The following is a 23,969-nucleotide window of genomic DNA, read 5'->3' as shown; positions in this document are numbered from 1 at the left end:
TCTACTAGTACTTAGTAACAGAAACTTTGAACAGCTTAGAGCTCTAAGGTCTAGAAAAGAAAAACATGAAAACATCTTAACCAAAGCAGCAAATTTATGTGAAAATTATAAATCATAATGCTAGCAAGATAAAATGATTTAAATTCTATAAACTAAGATAACCTATTGAAAAACTAATATGGAAAGCCCTAGCAGGAGCAACGAATATTTTAATACCCTCTGAGACCATAATATCGGCTAGATATACATGAAGATGTTCACTGTAGCACTACAAGCAATAACAGAAATGAGAAAAGCTAGTGATGTAATCACTTGAACACAGAAAGGTACTACATAAACATTTATATTTATAAGTATAGTGAATAAAACATAGCAATAGTTTGACATCTACTAAATAAATATAGTGTATGTTTATTATAATTTAATGTGCAATATTTAAGTGTACACAAGGTTATACAAAACGTTATAATATAGTAATGGAACTATGGGTAATATAAATTTATTTTTTTGATGCTATATAGTAAACTATTATCTTAAAAATACCAAGTGATCTATTCTTAATAAAATTTTATACATAGTGAAAGACCTCATATTACTGTCATTAAAATACAGGTATTTCAAAATTATCATCAGTATTCACTGATAAATGGTTCAAAACAGCAAATGCTGTTTTTTAACATATAATTTTACTTTGAACAAATCTAATTTTATAACTAAAAACAAAATTTTGGTATAGTCCAAGATATTATTCAACTGCCTGCCAAATTAAACTGTAATGTAGAAAATTCACTTTTATCAAAATACTTCCTTTCCATGTGGTATGGAAAAAGAACTTTAAGTGCAAAATATTCTCTATTAGATCTTAAATCATTTTATATTATTAGAGTCATAGCACTTACCTAATTTTGTTTCTTTTTCCCAGGCTTGTTCAATAGTGTGAAGTTTTTCCTTAGTAATCTCTAGTTCTTTATTTATAGACTCTATTTGCTCTTTTAGAGATGCATTTTCACACTGAATAAAACAGAAACATCATTGAGAAAATACATTATAATTCAGACTACTACCAAAAAAATGACATTGTCTGAACTTTATATATACCTCCTAAAACATACAATCCAGTTAGTCTTTTTTTTAAACAAAATTAGAAGTTCTCACACATTAGGTTTATACATATCCTATATAATAAAACCCTAATATGCAAATGGACCGAATAACGGAAGGACCGGTCACTAGGATGTGCACTGACCACCAGGGGGCAGATGCTCAATGCAGGAGCTGCCCCCTGGTGGTCAGTGCACTCCCATACGGGGAGCGCCACTCAGCCAGAAGCCGGGCTCACAGCTGGTGAGCACAGCAGCGGTGCCTTGGCTGCAGGCGGGGGTAAGAGCGAGGGATCCTGGACTGCGAGAGAGTACAGGGCGGCTAAGGGACCCCCTCCCAGTGCACGAAATTTTGTGCACCAGGCCTCTAGTATAATATAAAACATTATTTTAAAATAATCAAAATCTTGAATATCAAATATGTGGCCCCTAGAGGCTGCCATATTCCTTTGGTTAAGCTAGAATACTCACAGCTTCACAAACCATCACACACTAGAGCTTTCTTCCCTCATTCACACAAATAGTTACTGAGTATCCCTAGCATGCTATCAGTGACAGGTGCTATATGTTAATGGTGAAGAGAAACAAAAAAACATTTTGGCCTTCAAAGGCCTGACCTTTGTCGTCTGTGGGTATGTATGTATGGCAGGAATTGGCAAGGATGTGTAAGACAGCAGACAGTAAACAGGTAAGCAAACTAACAAAAAAATCATTTAAAATGTCAAGATCTAGAAAGAAACAGAGTATGGACCCAGGGAATAATAAAAGGAGGAATATCTAGGCAGTGTGGTTAAAGAAGGTATTAACCACTGAAGAGGTGGTTTTTAAGTTGAAACTGAAAACATGAGAAGGGGCCAGTCTTTACAAGAAACCATCCATGGAATGAAATGATATACTGGTGAACCCAGGTGCTCTAAAGCAGGAAAGAAAGATGTTGAAGTGCTAGAGGACTTGAGCATAGTGAGGAAAAATAAGAGTGGAGAGTGGAATAAGATAAAGTTGGAAAGATAACAGGGAGATATACGTACAAAAAAATAAAGAGAAAAAATAAAAAAAATAGCCCAGCCTGTGTTGCTCAGTGGTTGAGCATCAACCCATGAACCAATCACTGGATTGATTCCTGGTCAGGGAACATGCGGGCACAATCCCCAGTAGGGGGAATACAGGAGGCAGATGACTTATGTTTCTCTGTCATTGAAGTTTCTATCTCTCTATCCCTCTCCCTTCCTCTCTCTCTAAAATCAATAAAACCATACATTAAAAACAAACAAACAAACAAAAAAGAACAACAACAAAAAGATAACAGGGCATGGTATGTCAAGACGACGAACTGGAATTTAACTTAATAAATAAAAGGGAATCATTTAAAGATGTTAAGGAAGAAGTTTTAAACAATTCCGGGATGCAATGTAGAGAATAAAGGGGTAAACAGAAAAATCAGAAATTAGTCAGGAAGATACTACAAAGTCCAGATGAGTGATGATGCTGGTTTAGACTAGACCAGTGGTCGGCAAACTCATTAGTCAACAGAGCCAAATATCAACAGTACAATGATTAAAATTTCTTTTGAGAGCCAAATTTTTTAAACTTAAACTTCTTCTAACGCCACTTCTTCAAAATAGACTCGCCCAGGCCGTGGTATTTTGTGGAAGAGCCACACTCAAGGGGCCAAAGAGCCGCATGTGGCTCACGAGCCACAGTTTACCGACTACGGAACTAGGGTAATAGCAGTAAAGGAGGAGAAAAGAGGACATACATGAATTAATTACATCTGGGAAATAAAAATGATAGCAAAAGCAGTGACTAGAGAAGAACTCTAAGGTATCTGCCTTTAACTGAGTAGATAATATGGCATATATATACTGAAACAGGAATGACTATGAGAAAAATAGACATCGGGAGTTCATTTTGGATACATTAAATGTGAGACACCCTTGAAATATAAGTTGTAAAGTGGTAATTTCACACAGTAGAAGACAGCTTTGAAGTCAGGCTGGAGGCATAAATGTAGAAGTTGCCTCATAGTCTATTTTAAGCTAATTTATTCTTTCTTTTAATGGATAAAATGCCTACTGTATGCCAGGTATTCTATGCACTAGACTTCAGTGGTAAACAAATTCCATCCTAGAAGTTGCATTTTAGTGACATAGTTGGACAATAAGCTAACATATAACACAAACAGAGGCCCGATGCACAAAATTGGTGCAAGAGGCTTGGCCCTCGCAGCTGCAGCGGCTTGCCTCGGCCCTCACAGCCCCGGCTTTGACCGGAAGGACGTCTAGACGGTCGTTTGGCTGTCTGGTCGAATTAGCATATTACGCTTTTATTATTATAGCTGTCAGGTCAAAAGATTTATGAATAACATTAAAGTAGAATAATGAGATTTTTTAAAAAAGGGAATGTTATGATGAAAAGAAAAGTAAAATAAAAGAATAAACTTGCCTTTTGGTAACATGCACAATTAAAACCCTATTCTAGATACTGTAAATATACAGGAGAAAAACAAACAAGGGCTTAGGGTATTTTAAATACTTTTCTACCCTTTTATTTCCAGACTCTTTCAAAGTAAAACTCTGGTCTTGCACCAGATCCCATTTTCACCCCCACCCTGGTATTGCAACTTCACTTATTACCATTCTAGTCTCTAATCTGGTCATTAATCATTCTCTCCTTATTGGCTCTAAAGTTTCTTTCCCTCTCCCTTCAACCTTCACTAGTCTCATTAAAAAAAGTGATAAAACAAAACAAATCCTCCTCTTGATTCTAATTCAATACAGATTTATTTCTCTTCTATTATCAAACTTAAAATTTTTCTATTGCATAATTCAGTTTTTGTCTTTTCTAATCACCCACCCTTTTGTTTAAAATTTGGAAATTCAATTTTAATTACCTTTACTCTCATGTATCTTCACCCTTAAGACGCATTTATGATTTCCTAGTCACCATATATGATAATCTTTGCACCATGGTTCTATACCAGTGGTTCTCAACCTTTCTAATGCCTCGACCCTTTAATACAGTTCCTCATGTTGTGGTGACCCCCCAACCATAAAATTATTTTCGTTGCTACTTCATAACTGTAATTTTGCTACTGTTATGAATCGTAATGTAAATGTCTGTGTTTTCCGATGGTCTTAGGCGAACCTGCTAGCGGTTCTCAACCTGTTTGTCGCGACCCACAGGTTGAGAACCGCTGCTGTAGAGGCTAAGATCTAAGACCATTGGAAAACACAGATATTTACATTATGATTCACAACAGTAGCAAAATTACAGTTATGAAGTAGCAACGAAAATAATTTTATGGTTGGGGGTCACCACAACATGAGGAACTGTATTAAAGGGTCACGGCATTAGAAAGGTTGAGAACCACTGCTCTACATCATTAATCACCATCTGAAGTCAACATTGATTAGCTCTAACTCTGTGTCAAATAGAAGGTACTAAATACATACATGAATTAAGCAGAAATCCTGATATCAAGAGGCTTCTATTCCAGGAGGGAGGCAGACACAGAAATACATATAATATGATGTGATAAATAGCAGAACTAGGTACAAGATACAGAACTAATATAGACAGGGGGAAGGAATTTGTTCTATGAAGAATACTTCAGAGAAAAGGAGTCTGAACAAAATTTTGAAACATGAATAGAAATACACTGAGCAGATGAACTGGGAGAGGGGAAGGGGTTTCTAAATAAAGGAAAGAGCATATACAAAAGGATATACGTAAAAAAAGACACTGTGTTGCAAAAAACCGGTAGTTCAGTTTCTAAAACATCTTATCTAATAAAAGAGTGATATGCAAATTGACCATCACTCCAACACACAAGATGGCTGCCCCCATGTGGACACAAAATGGCCGCCACAAGATGGCTAGCAGGGGAGGGCTGTTGGGAGGGACCAGGTCTGCAAGGGAGGGCAGTTGTGGGTGATCAGCCCAGCAGGGGAGGGCAGTTCGGAGGGACCAGGCCTGCAAGGAAGGGCAGTTGGGGGCAATCAAACCTGCAGGGAAGGGCAGTTAGGAGTGACCAGGCCTGCAGAGGAGGGCAGTTAGGGGTGACCAGGCCTGCAGGGAGGGCAGTTAGGGGCAATCAGGCTGGCAGGGGAGTGGCTAGGGGGTGATCAGGCTGGCAGGCAGAAGTGGTTAGGGGCAATCAGGCAGGCAGGCAGGCGAGCAGTTGGGAGCCAGCAGTCCTGGATTGTGAGTGGAATGTCTGGCTGCCCGTTTAGGCCCGATCCCGGTAGAGCAGCTGGACATCCCTTGAGGGGTCCCAGATTGGAGAGGGTGCAGGCTGGGCTGAGGGGTACCCCCCCCATGCACGAATTTCGTGCACCGGGCCTCTACTACATAATGAAACTCCTTAGAGCAGGAGAAAAGTAAATGAAGGCTAATCAAAAAAGGAGGTTGACTTTTATTCTTTATGTGACTGGCAGCTTTTGACAGGTTTTAAGCAAGGGAGTGACATGGTCAGATTCATGTTGAGAATTATCATTCTAGTGACAGAAGGAAGGATGTAACACTGGAGACAGGGATATGAGTAATGACTACCACAATAAAGATAATAAAGAAAAAAAGACATCACCAATAAGAATAAATATATGTTCAGAATTATAAATGAGATATGAGAAGGAGAGAAAGGGATATAATACAAACATAAAAGATATTTAAATTTTGAGAAAGGCTCAGTGGATCTGCACACTGAAGGGTCCCAGGTTTGATTTCAGACAAGGGCACATGCCAAGTTGTGGGCTTGATCCCCAATAGGGGGCGTGCAGAAGGAAACTGATCAATGATTCTCTCTCATCATTGATGTTTCTATCTCTCCCTCTTTGAAATCAATACAAATATATTTTTTTAAAATAGATAAAATAAAGTTAAAATTTCTCATTGATATGTTATCTACAGAAGACTGCTTACCTAATTTTCTGATGATAAAGAGGACAGAGGACATGAAAAAAAAAAAAAAAAAGCCCTGGCAAATTGCTCAATGGTTAGAGTATGGGCCTGTGCACCAAAGGATCTTAGGTTGGATTCCTGGTCAAGGGCACATACCTGCATTGCAGGTTTGATCCCTGGCCTTGTGGGCACATGTGGGAGGCACCCAATCGATGTGTCTCTCACATCAATGTTACTCTCTCTCTCTCTCTTCTCTCTCTCTCTCTCTCTCAAAATTAATGAAAAAAATATCTGAGTGAAGGTTAATAAAAATAAATGAATTACTTCTACATCTAAATAATCACAATTTTAATAAAAAGTAACGTAATCTTCTCTCTTTGGCAAAAAAGTAAAAAAGTAAACTGACTGGGATTATTTCTAGTTAGTATTAATAAATACTGTAAATTTTGTAGGAGTCATTGAAAGCTATTGGTAATAATGCTTTGTTTTATTGACTGTGTTCCCCTAAGCAAGTAAAGGCAAGTAAAGGCTTTTGAGCCAATAGAATTCTCTATCATTCCACCCCATTAGAGGATCATAAAAAAGAATAAATAATAAGCCAAAAAGACATATAATCCTATCCTATATAATAAAACCCTAATATGCAAATCAACTGAACAGTGGAATGACTGGTCGCTATGACGTGCACTGACCACTAGGGGGCAGATGCTCAACGGAGGAGCTGCCCCCTAGTGGTCAGTGTGCTCCCACAGGGAGAGCGCTGCTCAGCCAGAAGCCGGGCTCATGACTGGCAAGCGCAGCAGCAGTGGTGGGAGCCTCTCCCACCTCCGCTGCAGGTGGGCAGTAAGGAGCGAGGGGTCCTGGACTGCGAGAGGGTGCAGGCCGGACTGAGGGACTCTCCCCCTTCCACAGTGCACAGAATTTTGTGCACCAGACCTCTAGTTTCTGATAAGGAAGATGAGCAAATCAGAAGCTTAATTTGCCTACCATAAAGGGTTGGAGGTTAAGTGGCTAGAAGCGTTAAGTCACCACACAAAGGCTCTGGGCCATATTCACTATCAGATTTAAACTTATGCTACCTACTTCATCCTGCTCTTCTGTAACTCTACCATTAAGAAAGAATGGGAATTTGCCGAGCTCATCCATGGTTGGGGAAGAGCCATTAATATCTCACCCACTATAAGCTACAACCACAAGGAACAGAAAAGCCATGAGAGAATAATTTGTTCTGGGAACAAAGGTAAGGAAAAGAAATGGGTACTTAATGATGCTTCTTTTGATTATAATATTCTATCTGTTCCGTGTTCCTTTTTTCTTTCTTAATTTCCTGATGGAAAGAGGTTTGATTCAGCAAAATCATTCAAGTTGACTATGGAGGACGACCTAGATGAAATTGCCCAGAAGGCATTTTGCACTTACAGATACATATGACCAAAGAAAAATGGCTGATATCACAGGGTTCTCAGATCACACAAACTTACCTCTAGGTGTTCCAAGTTATTTGTTCTTTGAACAAGCACATTATCTTTTTGCAAGATGTCCCTGTACTTAGCAGTCAGTTCATTGTATTGTTTATTGGCCAATTCTAGTTCAGACAGAGAAACACTATTATCCATAACTTTTTGGAGAGCAGCAATCTTGAAAATGGCCATCTCCTATGTAAATAAGGATACAATCAGTTAAATTACTGTACTGTTTCTTCTGGTGAGGCACTAGCCACTTTTGAGAAAGATAATACAACCAAAAACAAAAGAGGTTTTGAGAATAATTTTAAAAATAAGATTTTTCAAAAAAGAAAAAAAATAGATTTCTCATGTAAGAAAAATATTGCAATAATAATTAATTTTCTGTTTCATATAACAAATCATCTTATTTGGAATTTTTAATCGTAATAAATTGAATCCTTTTATGTCTTATCATAATAAAATAAAATTCAGTTAATTTGAGCAAAATAAAAGAAGTATCAGGAAAACACATAATTTAGACTGTATCTTTAGCTGGCTTTTCTAAATTTCATAAAGTTAAAAAAATAACTTCCCTTTTGACAACTGGATGACAAAATTAGCATTGCCACAAGTAACCTTTACAGCTTAGCTATTTCTGGTTATTATAGTTACAAAGACTAACTGTGTAATAAAATATTTTTTTTCGTTCACAGTAAGGAAACATTATTTAGGGAGAAAAGAGTTATCTTTATCATATCTATAATAAATAATATCAAAATTTTTAAGTTACTTGGCTCATGTTCTACTCATTTACTACATAGCTATAAAAAGTCACAATTCAAATACATAGCATTAACACCAAAAAAAAAAAAAAATCTAAACTTTCAGTTCTCTTCAAAGTAAGCTGATAAAGAAGTAAGGCAAAGAACAACCAATTTTATGTAGTGAAAAAGATAAAGAATTTATAGTTATAATTCATTCTGAAGTAGAGTAGTAAGGAAAACAAATATTTGTAATGGTGCTTCAGATCTCATTTTGACAACTTTTCTTCTCCATGTAAATAAGTACACACTATTCTACAATACCCTTGAGATTTGGTTTCACTTTTTCTTTGTGGAGGGTGAAGGAAGTTATGCTTCAGACCCCTCTTAAAATCCCCCTCCCCCCATCTTTTTATTTTGACTTTCTACTTTTTGGAGAAAAAAAAAAATCCAGCCATAACCGGTTTGGCTTGGTGGATAGAGCATCGACCTGCAGACTGAAAGGGCCCAGGTTCGATTCTGGTCAAGGGCATGTACCTTGGTTGAGGGCACATCCCCAGTGGGGAGTGTGCAGGAGGCAGCTGATCAATGTTTCTCTCTCATCGACGTTTCTAACTCTCTATCCCTCTCCCTTCCTCTCTGTAAAAAATCAATAAAATATATTTTTAAAAAAAGAAAAGAAAAAAAAAATCCAGGTTGAATAATCAAGTTGAAGAGGAAGAAAATTCTAGTTCTTTTTTCCCTTCTATCTCATACATCAGCTGTATTTATAATACTCCAAGAAAAGTATATTCTATAAAATATAATGCAAAAATAAAAACAAGAATACTTAAGTGCTAACATTTTCTTATTTATGTCCAAGTAAAAATAGCTTTTATTTTTCAACAAGTTTTTTTGTTGCATCATGATTCAGCTTTAAGAATACAATGAAAACAGGATTCTTAGCATAATTTCACCCCTTACTATATTTAAAAGGGTATGATAAGGAACTCAAGTTCATTTTAATTTTTATTTGAAATTCTTCTATTTATATGATGCTATGTAAATTTAGACATGTCAACTGAACACACACATGCTTAAAATAAGCTACATTGTCCTAGCTGATTTGGCTCAGTGCATAGAGCGTGGGCCTGTGGACTGAAGGGTCCCAGGTTCGATTTCAGTCAAGGCACATGCCAAGGTTGTGGGCTCGATCCCCAGTGGGAATGTGCAGGAGGCAGCTGATCAATGATTCTCTCCCATCATTGATGTTTCTTTTTCCAATTTTTTTATTAAGGTATTATATGTGTACATATCTTACCATTGCCCACCCCCCACCCCACCATCATTGATGTTTCTCTCTCTCTCTCCCTCTCTCTTCCTCTCTGAAATCAATAAAAATATATATTTTTAAAAAGCTACATAATAAGATCAGATTTAGAACAAGGTGCAGAGGAGTACATATAGCATGTAATATTTTGTGTCTTTGTTAACATTTGCAAAATGAAACATTAGAAGGATAATCAGTTACCTATGGGGCGTGAAAGGTACAGGGTCAGATTTCTCTGACTGAATTTTTGAATATGCAAATACTTCTATACTCAAATTTTTAAAAAAGAAAACAGTAATCCCTGAAATTAAAAACAAATGAGCTTCAATATATATTAAATGTCTGGATAACCATACAAAGGGAATAATTTGAAGTTAGTGTCAAATATGTTACCCCTTAGTTAGAGATAGTCTAAAGAAAATAAAAAGTGTAATGAAATTTTAAACTATATCTAGTAGCATTGTTGTTGTCACTATTAATACTAATACAAAATTATTATTTTTGAATTAATGTATGAATATTGTAGGATAAAACAAGTAATTATTTTAATGTTAGATTTAATGTTTTTTAATAGAGATTTCCATATAAGAAAACAGAAACACGAGTATAAAATCAAAGGTTATTAAAACTCCATACTATTTACTTACCCCATAATGTTAAATTTGAATTAGTAATAACATTATGAACTCCTGGTTTAAATATATACATATTTTCCTAATGTGTCCACTGAAAGGAACCAATAACACTCTGACTGCAATGACACTTAGTGACCAATTTTTTGGTATCTAAATTCCTTCCCTATTAAAAAGACCAGGGCTGTTTAGAGAAATGGCTTATTCCAAAGCTGGATAAAAAGTATACAAGGTAAATATTGGGCATCTTATTGTGCCAGAAAACTAACCAAGCTTTGAAACTTGGTTCAAAGACTAATTGATTCTTGTCAAAAGTTCACAAGAGACAGCTTTAAAGGACAACCATTGGCCAAAGTTGAGACAAAACAACAACAACAACAACAACAACAAAAAACCGACTCCAACTGTTAAAGCATATTGAATATTTAAAAAGTGTGTGAGTCTGCTAGGACCCTTTCAGAAGAGAAAGTGGGAGTGGAGTGGGGGGCAGGAAAAGGTAGAGGCACAGTACAGCTCAGTGTTCTGAAAAGTGGTCCTTAAAGAAAAAACATGAAGATTTTATATTATCTTTCCCTTCTGGTAGGAACTTTACTTCAAGACAACAAAATAGCCTGAGCTAATAAGGGAAAGCTCTTTCTCCGCTAACAAATCTAGAGGGCATAATGTAACTAGAAAATGATAATTTTTGCAACTTCTAATGAAATAATTGAATTAGGAAACAACTAATATCAGTGGGTGCTAAAGCTATCAGGAGAATTGACAAAAAATTGATTATTTGGATGGTACCAAAATTTTCCCAAACAGTTAACTAAAATAATTTAATAATAGAGATTATCATGAAACATGGGACTACCAGATACTCTTGAAATGATGTAATATAAAATATCACTTAAATATAAAGCAAAAAACATTACTTATGAAATATTTTTGTCAAAAATATTTAACCTGCATATAACCAAGGCTTCCAGGGTAACTTTAGCAAATGCAATGGATAGAGAAACAAGTAAAATTATGCAAAAAAAGAAAATAATTAATTATCATCATATAAATCATCAACATTTTTCAGAGAGAAAAATACTATGGGATTCTATATTAAAAAGACAAGTAACATTTAAAAAAACAGAAAGGTCCTTAACTGAATCCTAGGACAACTAAGGAAATATGAATAATGTCTGGACATTAGATAATATAAGGAATTCTTATCAGTTTTACTAGGTGTAATAAAGTGGTTACGTCAAAAAAGTTTTGATTTTAGAGATGCACACTAAAATACTTAGGAGAGAAATGTCTGCAATTTAAATACTCCTACAAAAACAGATGAAGCAATTATGGCACAGTGGTAATAAATGTTAACTATTAATCCAGATATTAGGTGTTCATTATACTATCCTTTCTTCTTCATGTTTGAAATTTTTCAAAGATAAATATTCAGATTTACCTTAAATCGTTGTAAACGTCCAATTTTTTCACCAACTTCAGCTTCCATTGATATTAATTCATTCTTCTGTTTCTCATTTTCTTTTCTAAGTTGGTGCTCCATTTCTATTAAAGTAGTATATTGTCTTATGAGTGACTTTTCATTGACTTGCAAGACGGTGATTTTTCTACTATAATCTGAAAGTGTTCTTTTCATTTCATCTGAGTCCATCTGAAGAGTGCTGAGCAAGTTCTGCACAAAGACAGAACTTGTTAATTTTAGCTATCTTAGTTTATACAATATCATATATATTCCCTCATGAGAGAGAATCATTGATCTGCTACCTTCTGGACGCCACCTACAGGGGATCGAGCCTGCATATACACAGACCTGGAATTGAAGTGTGACCTCCAGGTTCATGGGTAGATGCTCAACCACTGAGCAACTCAGGCCGGGCTACAATAGCGTATATTAACTTCAAAAGTGTTTTACTTACATGATATTCTTTTACTTTTATAGCATCTTGTTGAATTTGACTATCAAGTTTTTTCTTTTCCTCTTTCATTGTTTCAGATTCTGTTTTCCATGTCTCCTTTTCACTAAAAAAAATAAAAATAAAAATGACAATATGCTAAAAATAATAAAATATTTACCACAGGAAGAGAAAATGTCTCATAAAATCAGAGTCACTGTAGTCTCAGTGGTTGATTGTCAACCTATATACCAGGTCACAGTTCGATTCCATCAGGGCACGTGCCTGGGTTGCAGGCTCGATCCCCAATAGGGGGTGTGCAGGAGGCATCCAATCAATAATTCACTCTCATAATTAATGTTTCTATTTCTCTCTCCCTTCCTCTCTGAAATCAATTAAAACATATTTTTAAAGAGTACTGTAGCTACTCAGTACCTAATAACATAAGACTATCAAAATTCTCTTCAAAAAAGATTTAGCCCGAAAGTGACATTTTTACGTAATAAATGCAAGGTAGCCCTGACCGATTTGGCTCAGTGGATAGAGTGTCGGCCTGCGGACTCAGGGTCCCGGGTTCGATTCCGGTCGAGGGCATGTACATTGGTTGCAGGCACATCCCCAGTAGGGAGTGTGCAGGAGGCAGCTGATCGATGTTTCTCTCTCATCGATGTTTCTAACTCTCTATCCCTCCCCCTTCCTCTCTGTAAAAAATCAATAGAATATATTAAAAAAAATTATTTTATCAATCATTTTCATTATACCATGAATCATTGCCCTACAATTGTAGCAATATAACAATTGCTGCTGAATCTTATGAAGATTTTATCAAAAATAGAAAATCATTAGGAAAATAGACAATCTCTCAAACTAATTCTGGAAATCAAGTATCAATATTCTGATCCTACTCTTAAACTTGGGTGTTAAATACTTGCAAAATATTTAGAATACAAATAAAATTAGAAATCATTGGACATAAAAGAAGACAGTATGGAGTTTCCTCAAAAAATTAAAAATGGAACTCCTATTTGACTCAGTAATCTCACTTCTAGGACTATATCCCAAGAAACAGAAACACCAATCAGAAAGGATATATGCACCCCTATGTTCATAGCAGCACAATTTACAATAGTTAAGATTTAGAAACAGCCTAAGTGCCCATCAGCAGATGAGTGGATTAAAAAACTGTGGTACATCTACACAATGGAATACTAAACCACTATAAAAAAGAAGGAACTTTTACCATTTGCAACAGCATGGATGATGGAACTGGAGAACGTTATGCTAAGCGAAATAAGCCAGTCGAAGAAAGAAAAATATCACATGATCTCACTCTTATGTGGGATATAATGATCAACATAAACTGATGAACAAAAATAGATCTAGAGACAAATGGTGGGGGTTGGGGGGAGGTTAGACATCAACCAAAGGACTTGTATGCATGCATATTAGCATAACCAATGGGCATAGACACTGGGGCAGTTGGGGCTTGCCCTCAGGGTGGGAGTGGTGGGGTGGGGGTGGTCAATCGGAAAAAAAGGAGACATATCTAAAACTTTAAATAATAAAAAAAAAAGATGTGTCACAGGCATCAAGAATAAAAATGGCAACAAATAGGTACCTATAAATAATAACCTTAAATGTAAATGACTTATGCTCCAATCAAAAGACATAGAGTAGCCCTAGCTGGTTTGGAGTGTCGGCCTGCAGACTGAAGGCTTCCTGGTTCAATTCCAGTTAAGGGCATATATCCAGGTTGTGGGCTCAATCCCAGTAGGGGGCGTACAGAAGACAGCTAATCAATGATTCTCTCTCTCGCTCCCTCTCCCTTCCTCTCTGAAATCAATAAAAATATTTTAAAAAATACATAGGGTAGCTGAATGGTTAAGAAAACATGACCCATTTATATGCTGTCTATAAGAGACAAACTTCAGAACAAATAACTCACACAGGATGAAAGTGAAGAGAGAGAAAAAAATTGTCCATGCAAATGGAAATGAAAAGAGAAAGCTGGAGTAACAATACTCAGATCTGAGAAAATAGACTTCAAAAGATGCCATAGTAAGAGACAATGAAGGCTACTTCATAATACTAAAGGGATTGATCCGAAAAGAGGATATAACTCTGGTAAACATATATGCACCCAATACAGGAGAACCCAAATATATAAAAAAAAAATTCTGGAGGATTTTAGGTGAGAGATCAACAAGAATACAATCATAGTAGGGGACTTTAACAAACCACTAACATCACTGAACAAATCTTCTAGACAAAAAATCAACAAGGAAACAGCGACCCTAAATAACACACTAGATTAAATGGATTCAATTGGCATTTACTGAACATTTCACCCCAAAGTTAAGAGAACATACATTCTTCTCAAGTGCACATGGGGCATTCTCAAAGATAGACCATATGTTAGCACTATACTAAGTCTCTAGAAGTTCAAGAAGATTGAAATCATATCAAGCATCTTCTTAGATCACAATGGCCTAAACTAGAAATCACCTGCAATAAAAACATCCAAAAATAGTCAAACACATGGAGGTTAAATGGTATATTATTAAAGAATGAATGGGTTACCAATGAGATAAAGAAGAAATAAAAAACTTCCTGGAAAAAAATGAAAATGAACACCCAACAACCCAAAATCTATGGGACACAGCAAAAGCAGTACAGAGCACAAAGTTCATAGCACTACAGGCCTATCTCAAGAAACAAGAAGAATTTCCAATAAACAATCTAAACCCACAACTTAAAGAATTAGAAAGAGAACAACAAGAAAAGCCCAGAATAATTAGAAGGAAGAAAATAATAAAGATCAGAAGGGAAATAAATGACAAAGACAAAAAAAACAATACAAAAGATCAATGAAACCAAGAGATGGTTCTTTAAAAAATAAACAAGATTGATGAACCTTTAGCCAGAATCATCAACAAACAATGAGAGAGGACCCAAATAAAGAGAATCAGAAATGAAAGAGGTGATGTAACAACTGACACCACAGAATTACAAAGGATTGTAAGAAAATACTAAACATCTGTATGCCAACAAGCTGGAAACTTGAACAAAATGAAAAAAACCCTCAAAAACTGTATCTTCCAAAGTTTAATCAAGCATCAGAAAACTTGAATAGAGCGATAACCCATGAAATGGAAGCAATAAAAAACAAAAAACAAAAACACAAAAAAACTCCCAAACTTTGGTAAAGCTTCACAGGAAAGTTTTACCAAATAATTAAAGAAGAACTAATACCTACCCTCCTCAAACTAGTCCAAAAAATCCAAGAGGAAGGAATACATTCAAGCATTTTCCATGAGGCAAGCATTATCCTAATTCCAAAACTAGATAAAGACACTACAAAGAAAAAGAATTACAGGCCAATATCCCTGATGAACATAGATGCTAAAATCCTCAAAAAAATATTACCAGATCAGATTCAGCAATATATTAAAAATATCATACACCATGACCAAGTAGGATTTATTCCAGGGATGCAAGGCTGGTACAATTTTTGCAAATCAATAAACGTGATACATCACATAAACAAACTGAAAGACAAAAATCACATCATCATATCAATAGACCCAGAAAATGTATTTGACAAAATCCAACACCCATTCTATATAATAAAAGCCTAATATGCAAACTGTCCCCTCAACTGGGAGTTTGACTGCTCGCTATGATGTGTGCTCACCACCAGGAAGCAGCGCGGAACATGGCGGGCGTCATCGATGCAAAGCTGGCAGCAGGTGGCAGTGGAGGTGCTGCTGGCCCTGATGGGCCCCAATGAGAGTGGGACCATGACGGGATGGTGGAGCAGGTGAATGGGCAGCATCAGACCAAGGCAGGGTCCGATCGCCCTGCCAACAGCCCTGCAGACAGCGACCGGCAGAGGTGGTGGGAGGGGCGGGGGCAGCGGGGCCCAGGTGCTGTCCAGGGCCCAGAGGTCAGTTGGGACCTGCCCTTCCAGGCCAGACGCTCCCGCTTCGATTGCCGGCCAGGCCTAGGGAACGCACCCATGCATGAATTTCGTGAACTGGGCCTCTGGTTGTTGATAAAAACTCTCAGCAAAGTAGGAATAGAGGGATCCTACCTCAACATAATAAAGGCCATATATGACAAACCTACAGCCAACATCATACTCAATGGACAAAAACTAAAAACATTTCCTCTAAGAACAAGAACAAGACAGAGATGTCCGCTTTCACCATTTTTATTCGACATAGTACCGAAAGTCCTATCCACACTGATCAGACAAGAAAAAAAGAAAAGACATCCAAACTGGAAAGGCAGTGTAAAACTGTCATTATTCACAGATGACCTGATATTGTACATAGAAAACCCTAGAGACTCAATAAAAAATTGCTAGATTTAATAAATGAATTCGGTAATGTAGCAGATACAAAATTAACATCCAGAAATCGATGGCATTATTATACACCAACAATGAACTTTCAGAAAGCGAAACTAAAAAAACAATCCAATTTACAATTGTAAAATAAAAAAAAATTAAGATACTTAGGAATAAACTTAAGTAGGAGGTAAAACACCTATAGTAAGGAAACTATAGATCGTTAAAAAAAGATGGAAGAAGACATAAACAATTGGAAGAATATATTGTGTTCATGGATTGGTAGAATTAATATCATTAAAATGTCCATACTTCCCAAAGCAATCTATAGATTCAATGAAATTCCTATCAAAATACCAATGGCATATTTCACAGATCTAGAACAAATACTCTAAATATCTATATGGAAACAAAAAATAGCCACAGCAATCTTGAGAAAGAAGAACAAAGTTGAAGGGATCACAATACCAGATATCAAATTATCCTAAAAAGCCACTGTAATCAAAACAGCCTGGTACTGGAATAAGAAAAGGTATATAGATCAATGGAACAGAACAGAGATCCCAGAAATTGATCTAAGCCATTATGCTCAGTTAATATTTGACCAAGAAGACAAGCGCATACAGTGGAGTAAAGACAGTCTCTTTCAATAAATGGTGTTTGGAAAACTGGACAGATACATGCAAAAAAAATTAAACTAGACCACCAACTTACACCATATACAATAATAAACTCAAATTGGATAAAAGACTTAAATGTAAGTCATGAAACCATAAAAATCTAGAAGAAAATGTAAGCAGCAAAATATAATACATCTCATGTAGCAGAATTGTCACTGATACAACGCAAAGGGTAAAAGAAACAAAGGAAAAAATAAACAAATGGGACTACATCAAACTAAAAAGCTTCTGCACAGCAAAAGAAACGAGCATCAAAATGAAAAGGGAGCCCACTGTATGGGAGAACATATTTTCCAATGATATATCTGATAAGGGGTTAATTTCCAAAATATATAAAGTACTCATACAACTTAAAAAAGGAAGACAAACAACCCAATTAAAAAATAGGCAGAGGACCTGAGAGTAGACGCTTCTCTAAAGAGGGCATACAAATGGCCAAGAGACATATAAAAAAGTGTTCACTGTCACTAATTTGTATAGAGATGCAAATTAAAATGACAATGAGGTACCATCTCACACCTGCCAGAATGGCTATCATCAACAAATCAACAAATGACAAGTGCTGCCAAGGATGTAGAACAAAAGGAACCCTCGTGCACTACTGGTGCAACCACTATGGAAAACAGTATGGAGTTTCCTCAAAAAATTAAAAATGGAACTGCCATTTGACCCAATAATTGCACTTTTAGGAATCTATCCTAAGAAGCCAGAAACACCAATTAGAAAGAATGCATGCACCCCTATATTCATAGCAGTATTATTTACAATAGCTATGATCTGGAAACAGCCCAAGTACCCATCAGTAGATGACAGGATAAAAACGCTGTGGTACATTTACACCATGGAATACTATGCATCTGTAAATAAAGAAGGATCTCTTTCCCTTTGAGACAGCATGGAGGAACCTGGAAAGTATTATGCTAAGCAAAATAAGCAAGTCAGAGAAAGACAAGTATCATGTGATCTCACTTATATGTGGAACCTTGTGAACAAAATAAAGTGACAAATAAAATAGACCCAGAGACATTACAGCCTGCAACAGACTGACCAATTTCAGAGGGAAGGGTTTGGGGGTTGGGAAGAGATTAACCAAAGAACTTATATGTATATATGCATAGCTCATGGTCTGATAATAATAAGGGGAAGGCCTGGGGAGGGGGTGGAAGTGGGGTAGAGGGGTCAATGCGGGGAGAAAAGGGGATATTTGCAATACTTTTCAACAATAAAGATAAAATTTAAAAAATAAAAAAGATGTGTCAGACACTGTTGCCTAACCAAGTGATATTCCAAAGTCATCTGAAATCAGCTTAGCATAAACTAATTATGCTGTCATTCTGTCTGCCACTGACAATGATTAAGACTTAGCTCATTAGCCCAATTCTGGCTACTAAGACCTAAATCACAGTCTGCCAGAAGCCTCTGGAAAAAATTTTTTATCAAAAAATAAAAAGTTGTGTGGAAAAATACCCCTCTTCTTCAATGGGCGAAATAGTTCTATCTTCCTTGTACTCCTGTATCTACTTTATAACCATGGTAGGACATAATATGACCTACCTATAATTAGCTATGGGTTTCTTATTATATCAGATAATAACCACCCTTAGCATTTAAATCACCTTTCATCAAGTATTCTAATTACTACTAAAATTTTCTTTTTCTATATTGATATAAATGGGTTGGCAGAGATAAGAAGAAACACATTAGACCCCTATGAAAATATGAATAATTATGATGGTTATGATAAAAAATGATGCCAACAGCTGATACAAAATGTTCATATGTACCATGACATTTACAAAATTCTCATATCTGACCATTTTCATATAACTCACCCATTTCAGAACACCTCTATGAAAAAGGTATTACTATCACAGAATATTTTAGATACTAAACTGACACAGATAAAGTAGAGTGGAAGAGGCAGGAGGGAAGGGTAAACCAAATATATAAACTTCTTATGTTCTGCTCATTATTAACATAAATATGCTGCAATTATATTTATAAAATGTTGCCAACACTTATACCTTAGATATTCTTTATACAATAAGCTTTGTTGATGACGAATTACTGCAAATTTTCTGTTATACTCTTCAAGAGAATCTTCTAAATCTTTTAACTTATTTTCTTTATATTCTAGTTCCTAAAAATGGGTTTAGAAATAAAAATGTAAAAAACATCAGAATACATTTTAAATCTGAAGGTAGAAATTTATATTCTGGCAAGAATATAGAAAACTATAGAAAGGAGAACAATAACCATAAGTAGCACAGATCATTTCTATGATTATTTTGAATATCTTTGTTTAAGGCATATGGAATGAGGCAATATATATAAAAGAGAAGTACTATAAAACAGGTAAAATTAATTTTATCATATATGATAGTTACAGTAACCACACAAATTATCAGACGCAGTAGTTGTATACTTATCTTTAGTCACTCAGTCCCACATACCCTTTCATGAACATCCTATATAATAAAAGGCTAATATGCAAATTGTCCCCTTGGGAGTTTGACTGCTCGCTATGACATGAGCTGACCACCAGGGGTTGGCGCAGAATGAAGGAAGGCCCCGGCCAGCAGACAGAGGCCCCGATCAGCCCTGATTGCTGGCCAGGCCTAGGGATCCTACCTGTGCACGAATTTCATGCACTGGGCCTCTAGTGTGTGTGTGTGTGTGTGTGTGTGTGTGTGTGTGTGTGTGTGTGTGTATGTATATATATATATATTTGAATTATCCTAATTAATTCTTTTCAAAGATAAAGAAACTGAGACTTAGAAGATTAAGTAACTTATTCAACATTAAAACTCATTAGCAGTACCTTTTAGCAACCATTTCCTAAGTATTAATGCTGAGCTTGGTGCCAAGCACCTTAAATATATGTACATGCAACACTGCAGGTCAGGTCTGTCTGACTCCAAAGGCCTTGCTACTTCCCTCACTCTGTGCTGTCTTAGGATTGAAGTCCAAGTACCTGTTTTACCACTTTGAAAAAGTTTTTAGATTCCCAATCAGTGCTCTCTCTCTATGCTACCATAGTGCTTCTCATGTTTTTTTCAATATAAAGACTAGAGGCCCGGTGCATGAAATTCATGCACACGTAGGGTCCCTAGGCCTGGCCGGCGATCATGGCTGATTGGGGCCTTCCTTCCCTGGCTGCCGGCCTGGGCCTACATTAAAAGTAATGTATAATGCTAATTATAAAGTGATGTTCTAAGTAGTTAAGGTTGTTGCTCCCTAACTAAGATAGCATATAAATTCCAATATCCAGAAAAAGATTAATTAATGTAATTTCCAAATATAAAAATAAGAATTTGATAATCTTAACTCAAGTATATTCAGAAATGGATTATCTAGGAAAGGGAAACAGAAGTGCTTATTATAAAAAATATATTGTCACTTATTTTGAACTCATTTTTGTAATTATACTGTAATGTATGTAATGTTATGGGCAGTCACACTTCAAGTGAAATAATGAAAAGCATCCTTCGTGAGGCCATTCATAATAACCACGATATAGATGGCAAAACTGAGAAACAGAGGGCAAGCAGTCCACAATCTAATTTGCTAATAGATGAACTAACACTTTACAGAGTAAATGAAAAAAAGAAATAAAAGAGAATTTAGTTTTCTTCTTCTTGCAGTTAAAAAAAAAGGAGTAATTTTAACCATCATACTAAAAAGACTTTATTCAGTTCAATTGCTTTTCTAACCAGCAAAAAACAAGTGCCCACGTTAGCCCTGGCCTGATGGCTCATTTGGTTGGAGCATTGTCCCATTCATCAAAAGGTTGTGGGTTCGTTTTTCAGTCAGGGCACATACCTATGTTGAGTGTTTGATCCCAGGTCGGGGTGCATATGGGAGGCAACCAATCAATGTCTCTCTCTGTGTGTCTCTGTGTGTGTGTCTCTCTCTTCCTTCCTCTATTTTAAAAAACATATCCTTAGGTGAGGATAAAAAAAATAATAAAATAAATACATAAATAAAAGTGCTCATTTCATTTATACATTACTAGTTTAGAGCAGCTGTATATTATTCCAACTGTCAATCATATATTTCATATGAATGATATCCAGTGAACAAGGTGTGTCAGTATGCTTCTCATGCAGATAAATGGAATTAATTTTATCCATAACGTTCCATCTAACATCAAAATCCATTAAAATATATCTCTGTTAATATGTTAAGAACTCAAAAAATATGTGAAGACTAAATTGAAAAACATACTATCAATTGTTATTCATATATATAAATTTACATACCTGTAAAATATGTATTAAATATTCATTCAGAGAATTAATAATATTGGCACTAGATGGTGCTATTCCATCAGGTAAGTCTACCCCTTTAAAAACAACATTTGATCCTTCTGATTTCCGTAAAAGACTGGTTTCTTTTTCAAGATGATCAATCTGGAAACAAAGAATTCAGGAATGAGAATCATATCTCTTATACCCAAAGGAAGACAAATTTAGAAGCAGTAACTGAGTATTTTTTAAAAGTAGACATATAAATGCCCTGCCAGGAATTAAACCATAATTTAATTTCCACTTAGAATTGCCTTAGTATACTAGTACACTTAGAATTTTTGTATTTTGTTATATTATAAGACACTTATTTTTCCACATAATTTTATAAGAAAAACCCAAACAGGTGTTTTCTTAATGATGAAAGAATTAATTCAAGGGGCATTTTCTAATAAAGTAGTCATTTTTTTTTAATTAAAAGTTTCATATTATACCTATGTTCAGTGCTTAACATTATATTTTATTTGATAAAATTCTCACCTTTAAATTTGCTTTTGCCAACTGCTGAGAATAATTTATAGCCTCCTTCCGAGCTTCCCTGAGCTCCTGTCTTAATTCTTCATTCCTCCCAGTAAATTGGTCAACTTGGGTTTTCAAATGGAGATTGGCATCAAAGATTCCTTCTGCATTCTTTGATTCCATTGCCTAATAGATTTAGATTATATTTAAGAAATGTGAAGAAAAACATTAAAATCATAGTTTAAAAATCTATTTTTAAATAAAATTCACATTTAAACATTTTACTATTCCCATTGCCATGTATAATAACAAAATAAGCCAAAACTATTTCTTATTAATGAATTTAAATTTATAAAACTATTTTAACTTATAACAGTATTACCAAGTTTAGTAACTACTTTATTATAAAAATTAGCAAACATCTAGCTAACCTTAGTAGACCGGTAGACTAGTAAGTCAACGGAATAGGAACAGGATGACAAGGGTTCATATCTTAACCAATCTCTTACTAGCTTGGCAAGTGACTTAAATTCTTTATACTTTAGTTTCCTTATCTCTAAAGAAGAGTAAATAATATTAGCTCTGTCAACTTCACAATGTTGAAGTCAAAATGAGATATACATGAAAATACTTTGAAACTATGGAGCACCTAAATTTAAAGCATGAGCAAAGAAATTGAAGTTACTACACCCAATTAAGTGAATTTTCCATTGCTTTCTCTCCACAGTTGAAGCACACATGGTAACACAGGCAAACTATAACATAGTATTATCCAAAAGTGCTAGATAAGCAAAAGTAATATGTCAAAAAATTAGAATATCAAAGCGCCTTCATTGTCCTAATTCTCCAACAATCATAAATCCATATATACAAGTACATAATACATAATGTATATAAATACATTAGGACTTTAAAAGAACTATATGGAAGAAACCTGTTAAATGCAAAGCAAAGTTTCAGAAGTAAAGGTTGAAGACAAAGTGGTAGGATGAATAAAACCAAATGTAACCTCATACTCAGGAAGGTGAACTGGTGTTGAACTCTGGGCAGCAGATTTATAAAAGGAAGCCTTTTCCCTAAGAGCTCAGAGCAGGACATGTAAAGTAACAAGATATACTAATTCAAAGGGATACCAGGAAGACAGAAATAGGCAGAAGGGGATTTCTGACAGACAACAAAGTAGTCTAGTTAGTTCTGTTGCTAAGAAATAGCACCATGCCATCTACATGGTCTTTTGGTAAAATAATACTAAATTAGATAGTGACTCAGGGCACTGAAAAAAACACACACAAAAAACTGTAACAATAGAAAGTGGACTGAAGTGCATAAACCAGAATTATCTGATCTCAAGATTCTGAAGATTTCTTACAGGAGGTATTATTAGGTTATTTGTGAGTTTTAGACAGGGATATATTTCTGAAAAAAAGAATGACAACCCAGAATAAATGCAGATAAAAACCTAGGGAAGCAGTGGCCGTAGGAAGGCCAGGGACTATTAATTGAAATAGAAGTAAAAATTTCCAAGTCTATTCATTTACTAAATAGTTTCCCTTGGAGAATAAAATTTTATCTGAGATATAATATTAGTAGTGGGCAGCATAATAGACAAAAGATAGAATCATTTTAGACACTCAAAATAGCAGAGGCAAAAGAAAAGTCAGAATGAGTAACAGAAGGAATCAAATTGTTCTCATAAATTATGTCAAATGATTTTCCTGCCTCAGGAAGTTTTTATCATCTATTTCTCTCTCCTAATAATATAGTGTCATTAAAAAAAAGTATTCAACTATTGACTGGTCATCATTAAAAAAAATTCAATGAATAATGAGACATTTTTATATTTAAATCAACCACAAATTTAGGAAACAACATAAATGTGGTCAGATTACATAAATAACATATTAAAAATCTAAATATAAAATGCATATTTTACTAAAGTTTATCTAATATCATTAATACTGTGAAACTTTTTAAGTCCTTATATTATAAATATAAATATAATATTATTTGATGGCTAAAATATTTCCTGTAGCAATGCTTAATTTTTATATATTTAAAATATTCTTACTACATTCTGCCGAAACCGGTTTGGCTCAATAGATAGAGCGTCGGCCTGCGGACCCAAAGGTCCCAGGTT

At 35.3% G+C, this 23,969-nt stretch overlaps 1 protein-coding gene across 1 annotated transcript in view; it reads right to left on the bottom strand.

The window, feature by feature from the left end:
• Positions 1–23,969, bottom strand: part of CEP290 (centrosomal protein 290) — a 119,513-nt gene that overhangs the window by 58,631 nt on the left and 36,913 nt on the right. The window contains exons 20-26 of the mRNA XM_054718811.1: positions 21,854–22,018; positions 21,329–21,478; positions 19,091–19,206; positions 12,060–12,162; positions 11,585–11,815; positions 7,481–7,654; positions 900–1,011 (exon numbers count right to left, since the gene is read on the bottom strand). Of these exons, the coding sequence (XP_054574786.1) occupies positions 900–1,011; positions 7,481–7,654; positions 11,585–11,815; positions 12,060–12,162; positions 19,091–19,206; positions 21,329–21,478; positions 21,854–22,018 (1,051 nt within the window). The remainder of the gene's footprint in view (positions 1–899; positions 1,012–7,480; positions 7,655–11,584; positions 11,816–12,059; positions 12,163–19,090; positions 19,207–21,328; positions 21,479–21,853; positions 22,019–23,969) is intronic.

This window comes from Eptesicus fuscus, chromosome 7, assembly GCF_027574615.1.
Source record: "Eptesicus fuscus isolate TK198812 chromosome 7, DD_ASM_mEF_20220401, whole genome shotgun sequence".
In the NCBI taxonomy this organism is placed as follows: Eukaryota; Metazoa; Chordata; class Mammalia; order Chiroptera; family Vespertilionidae; genus Eptesicus; species Eptesicus fuscus.
Note: the sequence above shows the minus strand (reverse complement) of the source record. Positions and strands in the feature narration are given on the sequence as shown.